A 19,436-nucleotide genomic window follows, 5' to 3' on the forward strand; every position below is an offset into this window, starting at 1 on the left:
GTTTGGTGTTTGAACCCTTTGAATGTATCTTGAGCCCTGTATTTATAGGAGTTTCTTGGATGAGTAATTGAGGCTGAAATCCTGCATAGTGGGGCCTGATTAGAGCAAGTGGGTAGTCCAATTGACATTTGGGATCGTGAAGTATGGTGTTGCGACCCCATAAATCCTGGTGAATCTCGGCCGCCGCCCTGCTCGTGGGTTCTGCGCTTCTGGCTGTGGAGACGCATTTATTGTTCTGATAGTTGGTGACCTAATCTCTCAAGCTGCAAGAATTCTTGTGAGAATGTCCACGTCTAATCACTCTGTTTCCTGTCGCCAAACCCTGACTTCAGTCACTTCCCACCTTCCCTCATGCATTAAATGCTTATTCGTGGCCAGTGGGTTTGCTGCAATAAACAGAGGCATTACTTCATTAAATGAAGCATGGGACCCCGCTATCACGTGATGATTTGATTCTGATATCTCTGGCCGTGATTTTGCTCGGCCACGGCCTCGGCTTACAATCGAGGCCGAGATGATCATGCCTTGGCAACTTTTCTTTTGTTTTCAGGAAGGCAAAACACCTTGGCGAAACGCTGCGCTTTAGCTTCTCGAGGAAGTGCTTGGGCCGAGAAAAAGGGCTCCTTCGGCCAGTTCATGGCCGTGATTTATTAGGCACAAACATTGCCCACAAATCCATGGATCCTTCGATCTCGGCGTAGGTAGGGGCCGAATGGATTCCAAGGGATGGACCCTTAGCATTCCTCCTGAAGTGATTGACAACTGGGTCATTAAATGCGCAGGTCCGTCGACGCATTTAATGCTTCAAGCACGTCGTGCTGGTCATTATTGTCCAGGCTTACGCGAGGCGTCGCTTCGCCTCGTCAGAGGAAACGATGGCCTCTGGGCTTTCGACACGCCATCGCGCTCATAATTCGCATGAGCCATCATTTTGCCTTGCTAATCGAAACGTCAACCGCCAGGTTTCTGTCATAATTTCGCGTGCTGTGAGTACGTCGTCAGGCCGTTTAGTTTTACGAGGATCATACTTCTGTTTGTGCCCCTTTTCTCGGCCCTGACACTTGCTCGTAAAACTGAAACGCAGCGTTTCAACAGGGTGCTTTGCCTTCCTGAAGACAAAAGAAAAATGCCAAGGCATGATCGTCTCAGCCTCGAGCGCAGGCCGAGGCCGAGGCCGAGGCCAAGTAAAATCACAGCCAAAGGCATTAAAGGCGAATCATCACGTGACAACAGGGTCTCAGGCTTCATTTAATGAAGTAGTGCCTCTGTTTATTGCAGCAAACCCACTGACCACGAATGAGCATTTAATGCGCGAGGGAAGGTGGGAAGTGACTGAAGTCAGGATTTGGTGATGAGGATCAGAGTGATTAGACGTAGACATTCTCACAAGAATTCTGACAGCTTGAGATATTAGGTCACCAGCTGTCAAGGCCATAAATGCGTCTCCACGGCCAGAAGCGCAGAACCCACGATCAAGAGCGGCGGCCGAGATTCACCGAGATTTATGGGGTCACAACACCATGCTTCACGATCCCAAATGTTGATTGGACTACCCACTTGCTCTAATCAGGCTCCACCATGTAGATTTTAAGCCTCGATTACTCCTCCAAGAACTCTTCCTATAAGTACAAGGCTCGAGTTACATTCAAAGGGTTCAAACACCAAACCAAAGCCTCCCACGGAGCAACTTATTTTTTTCCTGTAATGCACTTTCAATATCTTTACGTGCTTTCCTAGGAGTAGTGTTAGACTGTAAGGAAAATTCATTCATCAATATATCATACGACCCTTGATTTTCAAGGCGCCGGAGCACCATCCCTGTTGTTCATTCACTCACCCTATATATCATACGACCGTCGCTCCCTGAGCAACGCGCCGGAGCACCGCCCAAAACCCACCACCAACACCATCACTCAACGGCCTTGTAGTTCAGGCCGTGAACCTAACAGCCAAGATCAGTTCCTCTCTCGGCTACAATCGTTTGATTAGAAGACGAGTTCAAACAGGCGCACCACTTATCCATCCTACACTCATCAACATCTCGACGCACGGTAGACCGTGCTGGCACCCAAAAGCAGGAAACCGCATGTCAACGCATATCCCCTCGGCCCGGAACTCCAGGCCGTGAGATTTGCGCGGCAGACAACTTCTTCATTTTGAATTCCAGCGCAAGTATAAAAACTCACACTCCTTCGTATTTTCTTCACACTCCCAGAATCCCTGAGTTCATGTTCTTCGAAAGTTTGCACTGACCTTCCCCAGTTTTCTCAGCCTTCTTCCCCCAAGTTTGAAACCTTCCTATTACTCAGTGATCTTTCTTCTCGCTTTAAACACTCTGGAGTCTTCCTTTGATCCATGTGCTTCATCTTTCGTCACTTCAAACCGCCCTAATGGTTCTCACTGCAGCCCTTCCACAGCCAGGGAGCCATATCTGCTGAGTCTCATGTCTTGGCAGTTTGGCCTGGTCCAGATGACTTGGCAGTTTGATGAAGATGGGAAGGCCTGGTATGATGACTCCAACGTGTCCGAGTTTATTCGGCTGAGTGCCCCGGTCGTATCCATGGCCGGAGTGACGGCCCTTACCATGGCCAGAATGTCGGGCCTTACCATGGCCAGAATGACGACCGCTTACCATGTCCTGAGTGACAACTGCTGCCACGGCCTGAGAGATGGCCGCTGCCATGTCCGGAACGGCGACTGCTTACCATGGCCGGAGTGACGGCCGCTTACCGGAATGGCGCCCCTTCCTTCTGTCGGCCGTGGCTTCAGCGAAGCCTTGGCTTTAGGTTGGCCACAGTCGGTGATGCTATAGTTAGCGGAGGTACTGTTTCGGGGAGAAACGTCTGATTGTCTAGCAAGAAGACCATGAAGCCGTTGCACGTAGATTTAGGATGTGATTTTTCTTATGTGTGTTTGTACTCGGCCATGACCTGGCCGTTTCCTTGTAAACGTGTCCCCCCCTTTAAACTAAATGAATAAAATGAAGTATGATTTTTTGGTTCGTCTTCATCGTGTTGCATACTCCACTTTTGTCATTTGTGAATCTTTATAACTCTTTCACGGCCGTCTCCCATAATGACGGGGGGTATCTCTTCAAATACTGGTCGTTGATCGGTAAGTTGTGCCACTCTCCATCCCTGTCTTTTAACTGAAATGCCCCTTGGCCAAGAATTCGTTCGATAATGAACGGCCCTTCTCAATTGGGCGAAAATTTGCCGAACCAAGGGTCATTTGTCCCCATAGGGAGCACGGCTCGCCAAACTAGGTCGCCTTCGGCGAAGGTTTTTTGCTTGACCTTTTTGTTGTAAGCCCTCGCCGTAATCTGCTTCTGTGCCTGCATTAGGTTATAAGAATCGAGTCTGGATTGCTCCAAATCTTCCAACTCCTGAGCCATGGCCTGCGCATAATCCTTCCCTTCTTGTCCAGGCTGTTCGGCCACACGGAGAGACCGAACCATTAATTCCATTGGAACAATGGTGTCGTGACCGTAGGTTAAGGCGTAAGGAGATGTGCCCGTGGCCGACCGCTTTGAGATTCGGTAAGCCCAAAGGGCTTCGGGGAGTAAGTCGTGCCACGCCCTAGGTTTTTCCTCAACCATTTTCTGAAGGATGCCCTTGATTACCTTGTTACTTGCCTCGGCCTGTCCGTTAGACTGAGGGTAGTAAGGTGTTGAGTGGACCAATTTGATCCCCAGCCTTTCGGTGTATTCCCGAGTCTCGGCCGACGCGAAAACTGGGCCGTTATCAGCCGTGATAGTTTCTGGGATACCGAACCTGTGGACGATGTGATTCTCAAAGAATTTGACCACCTGTGCTCTGGAAATTGACCGATAGGACTCGGCCTCGACCCATTTAGTGAAATAGTCGGTCGCCACCAAAATCCATGCATGTTGGTTCGATGCGGCCGGATGGATTTTTCCAATGATATCCACGGCCCATCCTCTGAACGGCCATGGTTTGGTAACCGAGTGGAGGGCTTCGGCCGGTACTCTTTGTATGGGGCCGTAGATTTGACATTTGATACATCCTTTCGCATATTCTATGCAGTCCTTTAAAATGGTCGGCCAGTAATAACCGTGGCTCCGAACCAGCCATCTCATCTTGACACCAGATTGATGGGCACTGCAAATCCCCTCGTGAGATTCGGTCATGATGACCTTGATGTCTTCGGTGTTGAGACATAGAAGTAATAAGCCGTCCGATCCCTTTCGATACAGCTCGTTCTGATAAATCAAATAACACCGAGCCCGGAAACGTGTAGTCCTCTCATGGCTGCCGGAAGGGTCACGCAAATATTTTACTATGGGGTAGCGCCAGTCGGCTTCGGCCGTGTTCACCTCGTTGGTAATCTCGGCCGAAGATACTTGCGTTGCTATTCTGCATTCGGCCAAAGCCGGCAGGGTACGCCTCTCGATTCTTATTACGCGATCGTGTTTGGTGTCCGGGATGTTCACGCCTGACGCCACCTGGGCCATCTCGTTGGCCTCATGGTTTTCGGCGCGTGGTACGTGAACAAAGGAAATCCTAGAAAATACGTCGGCCGTATTGAGGGCCGTTACATAATACATAGTGAGATTCTCGCTCGTGCACTGGTATTCCTCGGTTAACTGATTAATTACCAACTGAGAGTCACCGTAAACTAGAACACGGGTTGCCTTCATTTCTTTCAGGATTTCGAGACCGATGATGAGTGCTTCGTATTCGGCCTGGTTATTGGTGCACTTGAAGTCAAGTTGGAAAGCGAACTGCCATCTCTGCCCTTGAGGGGATTCGATCACGACTCTGGCCCCTGACCTGGCCTCGGTACTGGAGTCGTCGATGTACATGGTCCAGTAGTTCTTTTCCATGAGGGCCATGCCGATCTCGACCTCCAACTCTCCCTCCTGCCCCTGGGGCGGGTGATGAGCCAGGAAATCGGCCAATGCCTGACCTTTGACCGATTTATGAGCCACATATTGAAAGGTAAATTCCGACAATGCCATCGTCCACTTCCCAATTCGGCCGCGTATAATCCGCCGAGTGAGCATGTCTTTGATAAGATTGATCTTGGAGATGATCTGGACGACCGAAGGAAGCATATAATGCCGCAACTTGGTGGCCATGAAAGAAAGCGCTAGGTACAATTTCTCGATCGGCGAATAGTTTAATTCGGCCGTGTTGAGGGTGCGGCTTCGATAGTGCACCGCTTGCTCTCGTTCAGATTCGTTGTTTTGAGCCAACAGGCAGCCGATAGAACCTTCTGAAGCCGAAATGTAAAGCCTCAAAGGTTTCCCTCTTTTCGGCGGCATAAGGACTAGTGGTTGAGACAGATATTTCTTGATGTCATCAAGGGCGGCTTGATGTTCTGCTCCCCATACGAACTGTTCCGTGTCCTTTAGTTTGAGCAGAGGAGTCAACGGCCGGATTTTTCCTGCCAAGTTGGATATGAACCACTGTAAAAAGTTGACCTTACCGAGGAAGGATTGGAGCTCCTTCTTGGTTCTCGGCGGAGGGGCCGCCATAATGGCCGTAGCTTTTTATCTACCTTGATTCCTCGTTGGTGAACCAAGAAACCGAGGAAATTCCCGGCGGTGACACCGAATGCACATTTCTTGGGGTTCATTTTTAGGCCGTGTGCTCGCATTCGGTCGAAAGCTTGTCGGAGATGTCCTATGTGGTCGGCTTTGGACGGGGACTTTACAACGACGTCGTCAATGTAGACTTCCACGGTCCGGCCTATAAGGTCGTGGAAAATCAGGTTCATAGCTCGTTGGTATGTTGCGCCGGCATTCTTTAGGCCGAACGGCATGACTACCCATTCATAGGTTCCGATTGCTTCTGGACACCTAAACGCCGTTTTGTGGACATCCTCTTCGGCCACGAAAATTTGGTTGTAACCTGCATGGCCGTCCATAAAAGACAGGAGTTCGTGCTTTGCGGCTCCGTCTACCAGGAGGTTTGACATAGGCATGGGGTATTCATCCTTGGGGGTTGCGAGGTTCAGATTTCAGTAATCGGTGCAAACCCTCAAGGCCCCGATCCTCTTTAAAACTGGTACAATGTTGGCCAACCACTCAACGTACCGGGCCGTTCGGATGAAGCTGGCTTTAAGGAGCCGTTCAATTTCCTCCTTGACCCTAAGCTGGACTTCGGTCGAGAAACGCTTGAACCCCTTGGCGGCTGCTAGAAAGGCTTGAACCCCTCCTTGATTCTTAATTCGTGCTCGACCAAACTTCTTGGCAACCCAGGCATCTCATGATAATCCCAAGCAAAACAATCCTTATATTCATGGGGCAAGCCGATAACCTCGGCCCCTAACTTGGGATCCAAAAGATGGCTTACAAAAAGAGGCCGTGGTTCGGCCTCTGACCCTACATTTATTTCTATCAAAGGGTCCTGGACTTCAGGGTAGTCATCCTCCATTTCGGCGGGCGCCGTTTCCAGGTCATCAACAGTTAATACGTCCGTCTCCTCTAATTCGTGGAGAAATTCGATCAGGTTGATTGGTGAGTTCGGCCGTAAGGATTCCTCCGCCCAATGCTCTAGCAGTCTTTCTAGCAGGTCGGTTACGGCCGCTGCTCTTTCTTCTTTAGTGGCTTTATCTATCATCTAAAGGCTGGTGAGGTCGATCAATACTTCGCGCGCCGAATCCTGTCGAACATTCTTGGCGCCTAACTCCAGTACCTTTTGGGCGGTCGTTCTGGTTGGTCTGCCGCTTGCATCGTGGCCGGTGAGGACAACCCATCCAACGTCGTCGTCGTAAATCCGAGCTTGTACAGCTTTGGCCTCAAAAGGTTTTTCGTCGGCCGGGTGTATAGCCACCTTCTGGCCGTCCCAAAAGAATAACAGCTGGAAGAGGGAAGACGGTATACACCCAGATTGGTGGATCCAATCACGACCGAGCAATATGTTGTAGTCGACGCTGGACTCGACTACGTAGAAGGCCGCGACTCTTGTCTGGTCGGCCACGGTAATCTTTAACGGCAACACGCCGATGGTTTTAGACTTATCGCCGACAAAGCTGCTCATGACCACGTCGCTGGGGATGAGGTCCTCCTTTGACTTGTCCAGCTTCCTCATCAAGGAATGAGGAAGGATGTTGACCGTTGCCCTGCAGTCAACGAAAACCTTGGATACGGGCACACCCTCTATATGAGCTGAGATGTATAATGGCTTAAGGTGTCGGTATTTGTTCGACTCGTCTCTAGGTATTACTTCGTTAAACGCCACGGCCAATAACTCTTCCTTTGTCTTTGGCCTCTGATCAAGCTGCTCCTCGACCGCGTCATCATCCAGGCCGTTGGTCTGTCCTCCTGGGGCTGAAAACTCGGATGATAGTACCAGGACCATGTCAATGTAGACCTCCTTAGGCTCCTGCGGGTTTCCCCTTCCAGCTTCCTCTTCGGCCACGCAGTCGTCTTTGGCGAGAACTTTTTCCTCGACCATTCTGAGGATCCCCTCATATTCTTAATCGGAGATTCCTAAGATGGGATCGTCTTCGGCCTTATGTTCGAAGAGAGGATCACCGAAACCCTCGATCATAGGCCTTGCGGTCCCCGGGGTACTAGCTGTGGATGCTTTGATCTCAGGGGGGTCCGAGGCCTCGACCTCCTCCTTGAGGGCCCGTTTAGCCTTTGCCAGCGCGTCGCTGGCCGCTAAGTAATCATCTAAGCGGTTTACCCAGGCCTTTTCCTCGGTCGTCAAGCCAAAGACAGTGTCCGCCGGAGTCACAGTAAAGTACTGGCGGAGATATTCTAAATCGCCCTTGCTGAAGGGGACTTTAGCCTCTGATCCGCCAAGGTCGGATTGGTAACTTGGCAGACCTCTCGCTCTGGCTTCCCTGTTTGCCTGGTATACGGCCTTAATGGCCAAGTCAGAACTGCTGGTGATGAGGAGCCCTTCTGCCTTTGTGTTCTTGAGGGCAAACTCCACGATTTCGCTGCTCTCAGGGGTCATGCCGTATAGGTCCGTGGCCGAGTGGTCTTTATGGAATTCCATGAGAAAGGACAGACCGTTGGCCGAAATAGGGGGGTCCCTTCCACGGTAGATGTCGATGATACCCTCGTCTGTTCTTTCCAGGGCCACGGCCTTCGGCTGAAACGAAATGGCCGCCGTTCCACGGGGACTCTCGTCTGCCTAGGGCGCCACGTTCTTGGAGGCTTGGTACTGGCCGCTTTTGCCACCGAGGGGACGATTGGAGTGGATGGTGTCCCGTCTGCAGCTGCCATTTTCTTTTGGCGCTTGGAACTTTCGGCCTCGGTTGCCTGCATTCTGGCCTGCTGAACTTGTCTCTGCATTCTCCTCAGCTGGGTTTTTGTCAGTGGCTCGGCCCTGCCCCCAGGCCGTGCATGGTACCAGCGGTCATCCCGTATGACCGGTGGTTTGAAAGTTTTTACTGGCCTTGGGGCGACCTCGTCCTTGGGGCCCATCGAGGTACCGTGGGTTTGTGCCCCCAGTCGGTCGAAAACCGTCCTGCTGGCAGGCCGACGGTCGTACTGACCGCTAAACTTCTTCATGGCTGGTTGGGATGGCTCAGCGGCCTTCCTCTTGTTCTCCTGCGACCTGGGCTGACCAATCTCATGCTTGCAACGCTTGCACAGCAATGGCTCTAATTCGGCCAGTGGCCCCTTTCCTTTCGCCGCCCGACGAATTTCCCTATACCCAGTGGGGAGTTGGGCGTCGACCATGTTGACGACGGGTGGAGGGAACGGCTTGGAGTCAACCTGCATGGCCGCCTTCTCCGGAAACTGGAGCTTCTTTTTGTCTATCAACTTCTGGATGACATCTCGCAGGAAAACGCAGTTATTGGTGCTGTGGGACCAAGAACTGTGGTATTTGCAAAACGTCTTCCCAATGAGCTCGTCGGGTTTCGGGATTTTATGGCCGAAAGACAATTTGACCTTTTTCTCGGCCAGTAGCAGATCGAAGATAGCCTCGGCCCTTGTTAGGTCAAAAGTATAGGCCTTTGTTTCCCGCGTTGCGAACTTGGCGTCGGGGATTTTTGTGCGGCTATAGTCGGTTTTGACAAGCCCTTTGCATACGAAGGGTTTGTCTATGCTGACTTCGGCCGAACTCATCTCTACCTCATCGCTCTCGGGCTCTACGAAGCCGTCTGCTTCGGCATAGCTGATGATGGGATTCCTGTAGTAGGTCCCTTTTGAGGCCGTTGTTAAGCTCATAATTTCATACATATACATGCCCAATTTACTTACTTCTTTTGCTTAGTTTCCTATAATTCTGAGTTATTTGCCTCTATTTGTGTGTTTTGTAGGCCAATAGAGTAAGAGAGCATAATTCATGCAATTCAAGCATGTTTAGGCATGATTTGGATGAATGGAAGAAGAGCTTAAAGACAAACTCATTTTGGCTACTGCCCCCTGCCAGTCCAGTTCCGTAAGTCATATTGCAAGCTTTGTTTCAGCAACCTACACAGCTCGGATGAGGCAGCATTCTTCATGAAAGTTGTTCCAATGGGTGTGTACTATAACATATCCAAAATTCATCCCCATTGGATAAATCTGGAGTCCGTCACCTAGCAAACACAGATCCATGCTCATGATGGATTTTTGTCAGCGAGCAAATTGAGTTAGCAATTTGTTTCGGCCTTAACTTCCTCCTCCGAGCTTGGATTGGGCCAATACTTGTGTGGTTGGATCATACACATTCTGAACTTCACAATGGACATCTTAAAGTCTTCATTTGATTCAGCCTAGCCCAAGTTGTAAGCCCTTGAAGTTGCTGGTCATGCTGACCTCAGGATGAGCAGGTTGGAAGCTTGGTCATGGTGAGCTAGGCATGAGCTATTGTAGCTGGTTGGAAGTGATGAGCACAAAATTAATACAAGTTTTATCCTTAAATTTATATTTGTTAGTATTTTCTTTTGTTTTATATAAATCTATTAAAGTATTTTTATTGTTTCTTTCCAATCTTTGTTTTTATATTTAATGAGTGGTTGTTTGTAGATATTAAGTGTCTTCCACCAATAGCATGTTGAGGAAAAGAAGTAAGTAATGTGTTGCAAGAAGAAAGTAAAGGATGAGAAGAAATATGTGCAGCCAAAGCCAAGGAAATTTGCTCGAGACAACTTGTGCAGCAGCAAATGCAATTGAAGATAAAACAAATGAAAAGAAGAAGCAATCAATTGCATGAATATACCCTAGGACATGCATGCAAAGCTTCCATCATTGAAGAAATAAAGAAAGAATGAATAAACAATGAAGGAGAAGTTCAAATTGACTACTTGCAACCAATGAATGCAAAGAAGAATGATGATGCTTGAGTTGTTATCTAGCTACAATTTGAGGAAAGTTGCTGCAGTTTTTATGAGAAGATACGAGAGATGAGCAAGTGGAGCAATTGATAAGAAGACTCAAAGATCTTTGTGAAAGCCAAAGTCAAGGAAGTAGGCCAAGATTAAGGAATATATTTGAAAATGATGGGTACTTATTTGAAATGATAAAAGCTTGGAGTAAAGAAGCAAGTGGAGAGTGGTGTGGAGAAATTCAAGAGTGATACCCGACAAAGAGAAGAAGGAAAGTATGGAAATGCATGACAAAGTGTTCAAGTGGAAGAAAGTTTTGAAGAATTTAGATAAGGAGTCATCATCACAATGAATTAATTAAAGGAAGCAACTTGGCAATTGGTTTGATGGCAAGTGGAAGACATATTAAATTCATGAATATTGCTCCCATCCTCCTATAAATAGATGGAGCTACGGCATTGTAAAACTACACCAAGCTCCACAATCTTGAGCTTTTTCTCTTTTCCCTCCATATTTCTAAGTCTTAAATTCTGTTTTTAGTTTTATTTTATTATGGGGAACTAACTCCCTAGCTAGGGCTAGGGAGAAAACTTTTAATATAAGTGTGTAATTTTTATTAGTTTGATCCAAACTTAAGCTTTAATGTGAATTTGTAGTTTTTGTTCAAATGGAATTTGTAGTTTTCTTTTTAATTAATTGATGAATGTTTGATAATCTATTTCATGGGTTCAATCATGTTTTTCCCATTGTGTAGTAAAAACTTTCATGCTTTTAAAAGAGAAGAGAATTACTAAAGATTAATAGAATTTTGATGAAGATTATTTTTTTGATAGTTTGTTGCCAATGGTACAAGTTATGCTTAGAATACTTCTAAAGGAAATTAAAAAGAGCTTTAATTATTTTGAACAACTACATTGGAAAATATTTTGTGGATCAAATTATTAAGAGTTGCATGCTTATGTTAAAAGTGGAAACCCAATGCCTTAGTGTTTTAATCAATTAAATTTTCTCTAAATCAAATCTTGCATAAATCTACCTCTCAATCACACTTGTTCTTTTTCATCTCTGTTATTTTCTTTACACTGCTCTCTGTGGATATGACACTCGGACTTCCGAGCTACACTACTATACGATACTATCTCCTTTGATTTTTGTAAAAGTGGTACTAACAAATTGGCGCCGTTGCCGGGGAGCGGCTTGTCAAAGAGTGCAGAGATCCCCTTGGTCAAAGGTTTGCTGGTTATGTGAAATTCTTCACATCTGGTACACTCTTTCCAAACTTATCTCATTGTTAATATATATTTGTATTTGTATTTTTTGTTTATTTATTTATTTTCTTTATGCGACCTAGAGATCATCTAGGAAGGTTTGTCAAAAAGTCTGAAACTGTTAATTTAGAACATTCTGCTTCAACTTCTTCAACTGAAATTTCCAACAAATCTGAAAGCATGGCAGCAATTGTGAATGATGAACAAGAAATTGCGAATAATGAACAAGAAATTAATGCTCATATTGAAAATAATGAGATTGAGAATAATGAAATGAGAGAAGTAGTTGCACCTAGAACTTTAGAGACATTTTTGCATCCTATTCGTGCACCAAATCCGTCATGCATCATGTTTCCACCTAACATGCCAAATTATGATTTCAAACCTGGAATGATTCAACTGCTTCCCATTTTTCATGGCATGGAAAGTGAAAATCCTTATGTGCATGTTAGGGAATTTGAAGAGGCTATTGGCACTTTTTACAATGTTCAACTTGATAGGCTTAATTTCATAAGGTTGAAATTTTTTCCTTTTTTCCTTAAAAGAAAAGGCTAAAAGTTGGTTGTATTCATTAAGGGCTAGATCCATAGGTTCTTGGGGGGAAATGACTCAAGCATTTTTTAACAAGTATTTTCCTAATCACAAGACGATTGCTCTTAAGAAAAGAATCTCAAATTTCTCTCAAAAGGAAAATGAAACTTTGTATCAAACTTGGGAAAAATTTAAAGAGCTTTTGAATTTGTGCCCACACCATGGTTTTGAAAATTGGCGTCTTGCTAGTTATATCTATGAGGGACTTCTCCCTCGTGATCGCCAATTTGTTGAGTCAATGTGTAATGGAAATTTTATGCAAAAAGACCCTGATGATGCCCTAGAATTTTTGGATGAAATTGCTGAAAAAGCTCATCAATGGACTGTTCCCAGTCCAGTTGAGACCACTGATCGGTCAAGAATTGCCACATCTTCTACTAATAAAGGAATTTATCAATTAAAAGAAGAAGATGATTGGAAATTAAAATTTGAGGTTTTGACTAAAGAGATAGCTGCTTTGAAAACGGAAAAATCAAATTTGCCTCAACCTGTTTTTCAAGCTGATGTTAATCAAGTATGTGATTCTTGTTATGAGATTGGTCATACTGTTAAAAATTGCCCAATTTTTCAGGAAATGAAAGGAGCTTATGAGGAGCGTTGTGCTGCTGTTGGAAACTTCAAACAACAATATTCTCCTTTTTCCAACACTTACAATCCAGCGACAAGGAATCATCCAAATTTTCGTTGGAGCAATGATTCACAACCTCAGGTAAGTGAGAGAAATTCTTTCAATCATCAATTTCCTGCAACTAATACATTTAATGCTAGACCATCTTTGAGCGATACTCTTCAAGCATTTATGCAGGAACAACAGAAGCAAAATCAAAGGTATGATACCTTGTTTGGTCAAATGGTTGAAGAAAATAAAGAAATTAAAAGCCAAATTTCTAAATTGACAAATTCTTTTGCAATAAATGAAAAAGGGAAATTTCCTTCTCAAACTCAACCAAATCCAAAGAATGTTAATTTGTGTGAAACCTCAATTGAACATGCTAAGTCTGTCATTGCTCTTAGAAGTGGTAAAATAATTGATACAACACCTTCACCAAAGGAAGTTGAAAAATCTAAGAATAATGATGAACTAAACAAGTCCAAATTGAGTGAATTAAATGAAAATAATTTTCCTGCTCCTTTTCCCCAAGCTTTAAATCCTCCAAAGAAATTGAATCAAAATCATGAAATTTTGGATGTTTTTAAAGAAGTCAAAGTTAATATTCCTCTGTTAGATGCTATTAAACAGATTCCTTCTTATGCTAAATTTTTAAAAGATCTGTGCACATTTAAAAGAAAGCATCAGGTGAAGAAAACTGCATTTTTGACTGAACATGTGAGTGCATTGTTGCAACATAAGGTCCCTCCTAAATACAAAGATCCAGGAAGTCCCACTCTTTCATGTGTAATTGGAAAAAATTACATCAATTGTGCTTTGCTTGATTTGGGGGCTAGTGTAAATTTGTTGCCATATTCAGTGTATTTGCAATTAGGTCTTGGTGAATTGAAGCCCACAACAATGAAGTTGCAACTTGCTGATCGTTCTGTACGAGTGCCGAGAGGGGTAATTGAGGATGTATTGGTCCAAGTGGACAAATTTTACTACCCTGTTGACTTTGTTGTTTTGGATACACAACCTGTTTTGCATTCTGAAAATGAAATTCCTGTCATTTTAGGACGTCCCTTCCTTGCTACATGTGATGCACACATCAGTTGTAGGAGTGGGATAATGAAACTCAGTTTTGGTAACATGACATTGGAAATTAACATTTTTAATGTTTTCAGGAAACCTTATGAAGATGATGAATGTGGAGTGGTGAACTTGATTGAAGTTCTTGTACAGGATCAATTTGAGAAGACTAGTATTTCTGAACCTTTTGAGACTCTTTTATTGAATTCTAAAGAATCCGAATTACTTGAGGAGCCAGAAATTGCTTATCTTAATTCGTTGTTTAATTCCTTACAGGCTGATAAATGGACTCCAAGGTTTGAGAAGCTTCCACCTCGAAAGGAAAAGACATTGCCATCAAATGTGGAAGTTCCTAATCTAGAATTGAAGCCTTTACCCATGGGACTTAAACATGCCTTCTTGGGGTCCAACAACACTTTTCCAGTGGTAATATCTTCTGAACTTGACTCTTTGCAAGAAGGTAAGTTACTTAATGTGTTGAATTCTCACAGATCTGCCATTGGTTGGACTCTTGCTGACATTAAGGGAATTAGTCCTCTTGTTTGTACTCATAAAATATTTTTAGAGGATGAAGCCAAGTCTTCTAGGGAGGCACAACGTAGGTTAAACCCAATCATGAAAGATGTTGTTAAAACTAAGGTGTTAAAATTAATAGATGCAGGTATTATTTATTCCATCTCTGATAGTAAATGGGTAAGTCCTACTCAAGTTGTACCTAAGAAATCTGGCATAACTGTGGTTGAAAATGATAAAAATGAATTGATACCTACTAGAGTGGTTTCAAGTTGGCGTATGTGCATTGATTATAGAAAGCTGAATTCTGCAACTAGAAAAGACCATTTCCCTTTACCTTTTATTGATCAAATCTTAGAAAGGGTAGCCGGTCATGAATTTTATTGCTTCTTAGATGGATACTCAGGTTATTATCAAATTGAAATTGCCATTGAAGATCAAGAAAAAACTACTTTTACATGTCCTTTTGGTACTTTTGCTTTTCGTAGAATGCCTTTCGGATTATGTAATGCTCCAGCTACTTTTCAAAGATGCATGATCAGTATTTTCAGTGATATGGTTGAGCAATTTCTTGAAGTTTTCATGGATGATATATCTGTTTTTGGTGATTCTTTTGATACTTGCTTGAGTAATTTGGAAAAAGTATTGGTTCGATGCCAAGAGAAAAACTTTGTTTTAAATTGGGAGAAGTGTCATTTTATGGTTTCTTCTGGAATTGTTCTTGGTCATATTGTTTCATCTAAAGGAATTGCAGTGGATAAAGCTAAAATTGAATTGATTTCAAAATTGCCAGTTCCAAAAACTGTTAAAGATGTCAGATCATTTTTAGGTCATGCTGGTTTTTATAGGAGATTTATTCAGAATTTTAGTGCAATATCTAGACCCTTGTGTAATCTCCTATTAAAAGATTGTGAATTTGAGTGGTCTGATTCATGTCAAAAGGCTTTTGAGAAATTAATTAAAATGCTCACATCTGCTCCAATTATGCAACCACCTGACTGGACTTTACCTTTTGAAATTATGTGTGATGCTAGTGATTACGCGGTTGGAGCTGTTTTGGGGCAAAGAAAGGATAAGAAGCCACATGTCATACATTATGCAAGCAGAACCTTGAACAGTGCTCAGATGAATTATTCTACAACTGAAAAAGAACTCCTTGCTGTGGTATTTGCTTTGGATAAGTTTCGTTCTTATATAGTTGGATCACCTATTGTTATTTTCACTGACCATGCAGCTTTAAAAACCTTTTTGAAAAAAAAGATGCTAAAGCTCGACTGATTAGGTGGATCCTACTACTTCAAGAATTTGACATCACAATCAAAGATAAAAAGGGAGTAGAAAATGTAGTGGCTGATCATTTGTCTAGATTGAGTTTTGAGGATATCATTGAAACATTGCCAATTAATGATTCTTTTCCAGATGAGCAATTATTTGCTATTCCAGAATTACCTTGGTTTGCTAACATTGTTAATTTTCTTGCTACAGGTAAAATTCCATCTGATTGGACTGCTCAAGACAAGAGGAAATTTCTTACAGAGGTTCGAAATTTCTTTTGGGATGACCCTTATCTGTTTAAATATTGCCCTGATCAGATCATTAGAAGGTGTGTACCTGATAATGAAATCCATGCAGTAATTTCTTTTTGTCATAATGAAGCATGTGGCGGTCATTTTTCTGTAAAGAAAACCGCTGCAAAAATTTTGCAGTGTGGATTTTATTGGCCTACGCTTTTTAAAGACACTAATTCTTTTTGTCAAACTTGTGACCGTTGTCAAAAGTTGGGGGCAATTACCCGTAGAAACATGATGCCTTTGAACCCAATTTTGGTAATTGAAATTTTTGATTGTTGGGGCATTGATTTTATGGGTCCTTTCCCTATTTCTTTTGGATATCTTTATATCTTGGTCGGTATTGATTATGTTTCTAAATGGGTAGAGGCTGTTCCTTGTCGACATAATGATCATAAAACTGTTTTGCGGTTTTTAAAAGAAAATATTTTCGCAAGATTTGGAACACCTCGAGCTATTATAAGTGATGGGGGAAAACACTTTTGTAATAAACCTTTTGAGGCTTTAATGAAAAAATATGGTGTCACTCATAAAGTCGCTACCCCATATCACCCACAAACAAGCGGTCAAGTTGAACTTGCTAATCGGGAGATAAAACAAATTTTGGAAAAAACTGTGAGTCCTAACCGTAAAGATTGGTCTTTGAGATTAACTGATGCTTTATGGGCATACCGTACAGCATACAAATCCCCCTTAGGGATGTCACCTTACAGACTTGTCTACGGTAAGGCTTGTCATTTACCAGTTGAACTTGAACATAAGGCATATTGGGCAATTAAAATGTTTAATTTTGGTTTAAATGATGCAAGTTCAAATAGGAAGCTTCAGTTGAATGAGTTGGCAGAATTAAGGAATGATGCTTACGAAAACTCTCGAATTTACAAAGAGAAAATGAAGGTTTTTCATGATAGAAATATTTTGAGGAAAAACTTTGAACCATCACAGAAAGTTCTCTTATATAATTCGAGATTGCATATTTTTCCTGGTAAACTTCGTTCCAGATGGACAGGTCCATTTGTGGTCACAAGAGTTTTTCCTTTTGGAGCAGTGGAGATTGAGGATCCAAAAAATGGTAATGTTTTTAAAGTTAATGGTCAACGTCTTAAACCATTTTTGGATAATTTTGTTATGCAGGATGACACGATTCACTTGGAGAATCCTGTTTATCAGGATTGAATTCTCAGACTATCTTTAGTTTCGTATTTATTATTTATTTGTGCTATTTATGTTTTTTTAGATACTCATAAGCTGTAGAAATTACCCAAAAAAAAAAAAAAAAAAAAAAAAAAAAAGATTTCTCATATGAGCTGACTTTTGGTAACTCCAGTGAGTGTCTTCGTCAATACAGTGTCTAGGAGTTCTATAGGCGACACCTTTGGTGTTTAAGAAGTTTGGGTTTTAAGCGGGACCATTGTGACCCCTCCAACCTTCCCGGATCCCCTGGCTGTGTTTTCTGAGGCCCTTAACTGGTCATCCATGAGTTGCTTGTACATTTGTGTATATTTGTATAGATCTTGGTTTTCTTTTTTGTGTGTTTTATTTCATTTTGGTCTTTATTTCTTTTTTTTGGATTTTTTTATTTATTTTATTTTTATCTTTTATTCTGTAATGGATAACTACCAAGGGATTGGCACGCATATTTTCCAGGTATTATCTTTCTATATCATTTACCCTCTTATTTCATACATTTGCTATGCTTTTATTTTGAAACATTGAGGACAATGTTTGATTTAGGTTTGGGGGTAAGGTTTAGAAGTTTTGTTTTTTATTTTATTTCACCCAAAAATTTAAAAAAAAAAAAATGGTGTTATCTCTAGATTTTTATGCTTACTATCATCAAATCAGATTTAACACTCATGAATGATTTTTACGATTGGAAACATATTATTAAATTTTAAACCCATAATTTTAGTTTTCTTTTTCACTTATTTCTATTTAGTGGATAATTCATGAGTTATACTTTGAACTCTCACATGCACATCAACACTTTAGTGAGAATGAAAGAAAAGATCAATTATAGTTAACTTTGTTGTTTTAAGTAGAGTTAGAAGACATTGCTCTTGATTGACCTTGGCGTAAAAAAACAAATAAGTAAATAAATAAAATAATAATAATGATGTTAATTTATCCAGAGTTTTACTTAGTAACCGGGCCTCTTGCCTAAACAGCAGCGAGTGTTCGCGTCAAACGGTAAAGTTTTGGGGTAAATACATTTTGTGACTAGTTTAGTTCTGTAGCCTTTTTAACTCGAGTTAATAAGCCCTTAGGGGTGTTTCTACACCTAATGCCTTAAAACCTTTGGTTTGAGAGTCGTTGGCCTAAATCTCGCTACATGGGTTAATTAGAAAGCTTAATGGAACTAAACATTGCACAGTCACAATCAAAAAAGAAAAAAAAAAAAAAAAAAAAAATGTATATATATGCCTTGGTTAGTTATTTGCACTGAATTTTGATAATGATTGAAATAATGAGGTTACTATGATTGAAATTAACTTTTGTCTCTAAAATGTGTTGGTTCACTTAAACACCAAAGGAAACAAATGAAAAATTTACTAAATGATTATAAGTGATCAAAACTTTATGTGGGGATTAATTTGAAGCATGTTTGCTCTTTTAAAAATTGTTCATGAATTTTCAATCCAAATAGCTTTTGATGATGGTTAAGCATTTGTTTAAATTTTCAAATTTTGTTGTAGCATAAATTTTTAAACTCTCATTTCGATGTTTGTGGGTATCATCACTGAAAGCCCTCACGAGACTATACTCGTCCACTAGGGTAACCTAGGGGTTTAAAGGCTTGTTGCATATGCTAAATGCAATCGAGATCCCTGGGAAAGTGGCTTAGTTCTCTTTTCTACTTAGTTTTTATTTTCTTTTGCTCGAGGACTAGCAAAATATAGGTTTGGGGGTATTTGATGAGCACAAAATTAATACAAGTTTTATCCTTAAATTTATATTTGTTAGTATTTTCTTTTGTTTTATATAAATCTATTAAAGTATTTTTATTGTTTCTTTCCAATCTTTGTTTTTATATTTAATGAGTGGTTGTTTGTAGATATTAAGTGTCTTCCACCAATAGCATGTTGAGGAAAAGAAGTAAGTAATGTGTTGCAAGAAGAAAGTAAAGGATGAGAAGAAATATGTGCAGCCAAAGCCAAGGAAATTTGCTCGAGACAACTTGTGCAGCAGCAAATGCAATTGAAGATAAAACAAATGAAAAGAAGAAGCAATCAATTGCATGAATATACCCTAGGACATGCATGCAAAGCTTCCATCATTGAAGAAATAAAGAAAGAATGAATAAACAATGAAGGAGAAGTTCAAATTGACTACTTGCAACCAATGAATGCAAAGAAGAATGATGATGCTTGAGTTGTTATCTAGCTACAATTTGAGGAAAGTTGCTGCAGTTTTTATGAGAAGATACGAGAGATGAGCAAGTGGAGCAATTGATAAGAAGACTCAAAGATCTTTGTGAAAGCCAAAGTCAAGGAAGTAGGCCAAGATTAAGGAATATATTTGAAAATGATGGGTACTTATTTGAAATGATAAAAGCTTGGAGTAAAGAAGCAAGTG

The 19,436-nt window shown here is 42.1% G+C and overlaps 1 protein-coding gene and 1 non-coding gene across 2 annotated transcripts; one reads left to right on the forward strand and one right to left on the reverse strand.

Annotated features, from left to right (window-relative positions):
- Positions 1-7,964: 7,964 nt before the first annotated feature.
- Positions 7,965-17,107, forward strand: LOC148295586 (uncharacterized). Its single transcript, XM_088250531.1, has 5 exons — positions 7,965-8,184; positions 13,241-14,239; positions 15,778-15,913; positions 16,526-16,696; positions 17,098-17,107. Exons 1-5 carry the CDS (start codon positions 7,965-7,967, stop codon positions 17,105-17,107), a joined length of 1,536 nt encoding a protein of 511 aa, XP_088106657.1.
- LOC148295587 (small nucleolar RNA R71) lies at positions 12,160-12,266 on the reverse strand. The gene has a single exon (XR_015834888.1). It is a non-coding gene; the product is annotated as a small nucleolar RNA R71 (small nucleolar RNA).
- Positions 17,108-19,436: the final 2,329 nt, after the last annotated feature.

The sequence above is a fragment of the Prunus avium genome, chromosome 3 (assembly GCF_965620075.1).
Source record: "Prunus avium chromosome 3, drPruAviu1.hap1.1, whole genome shotgun sequence".
In the NCBI taxonomy this organism is placed as follows: Eukaryota; Viridiplantae; Streptophyta; class Magnoliopsida; order Rosales; family Rosaceae; genus Prunus; species Prunus avium.

Excerpts from the sequence above, each read along its gene's own strand:
- LOC148295586 (XM_088250531.1), top strand. The coding sequence starts at position 7,965 with ATGGAATTCCATGAGAAAGGACAGACCGTTGGCCGAAATAGGGGGGTC. Across the intron at positions 8,185-13,240 it reads GGGGACGATTGGAGTGGATG|CTTTAAATCCTCCAAAGAAA; the intron begins GTGTCCCGTCTG and ends CTTTTCCCCAAG. Across the intron at positions 15,914-16,525 it reads AGGTGTGTACCTGATAATGA|GGCATACCGTACAGCATACA; the intron begins AATCCATGCAGT and ends TGATGCTTTATG.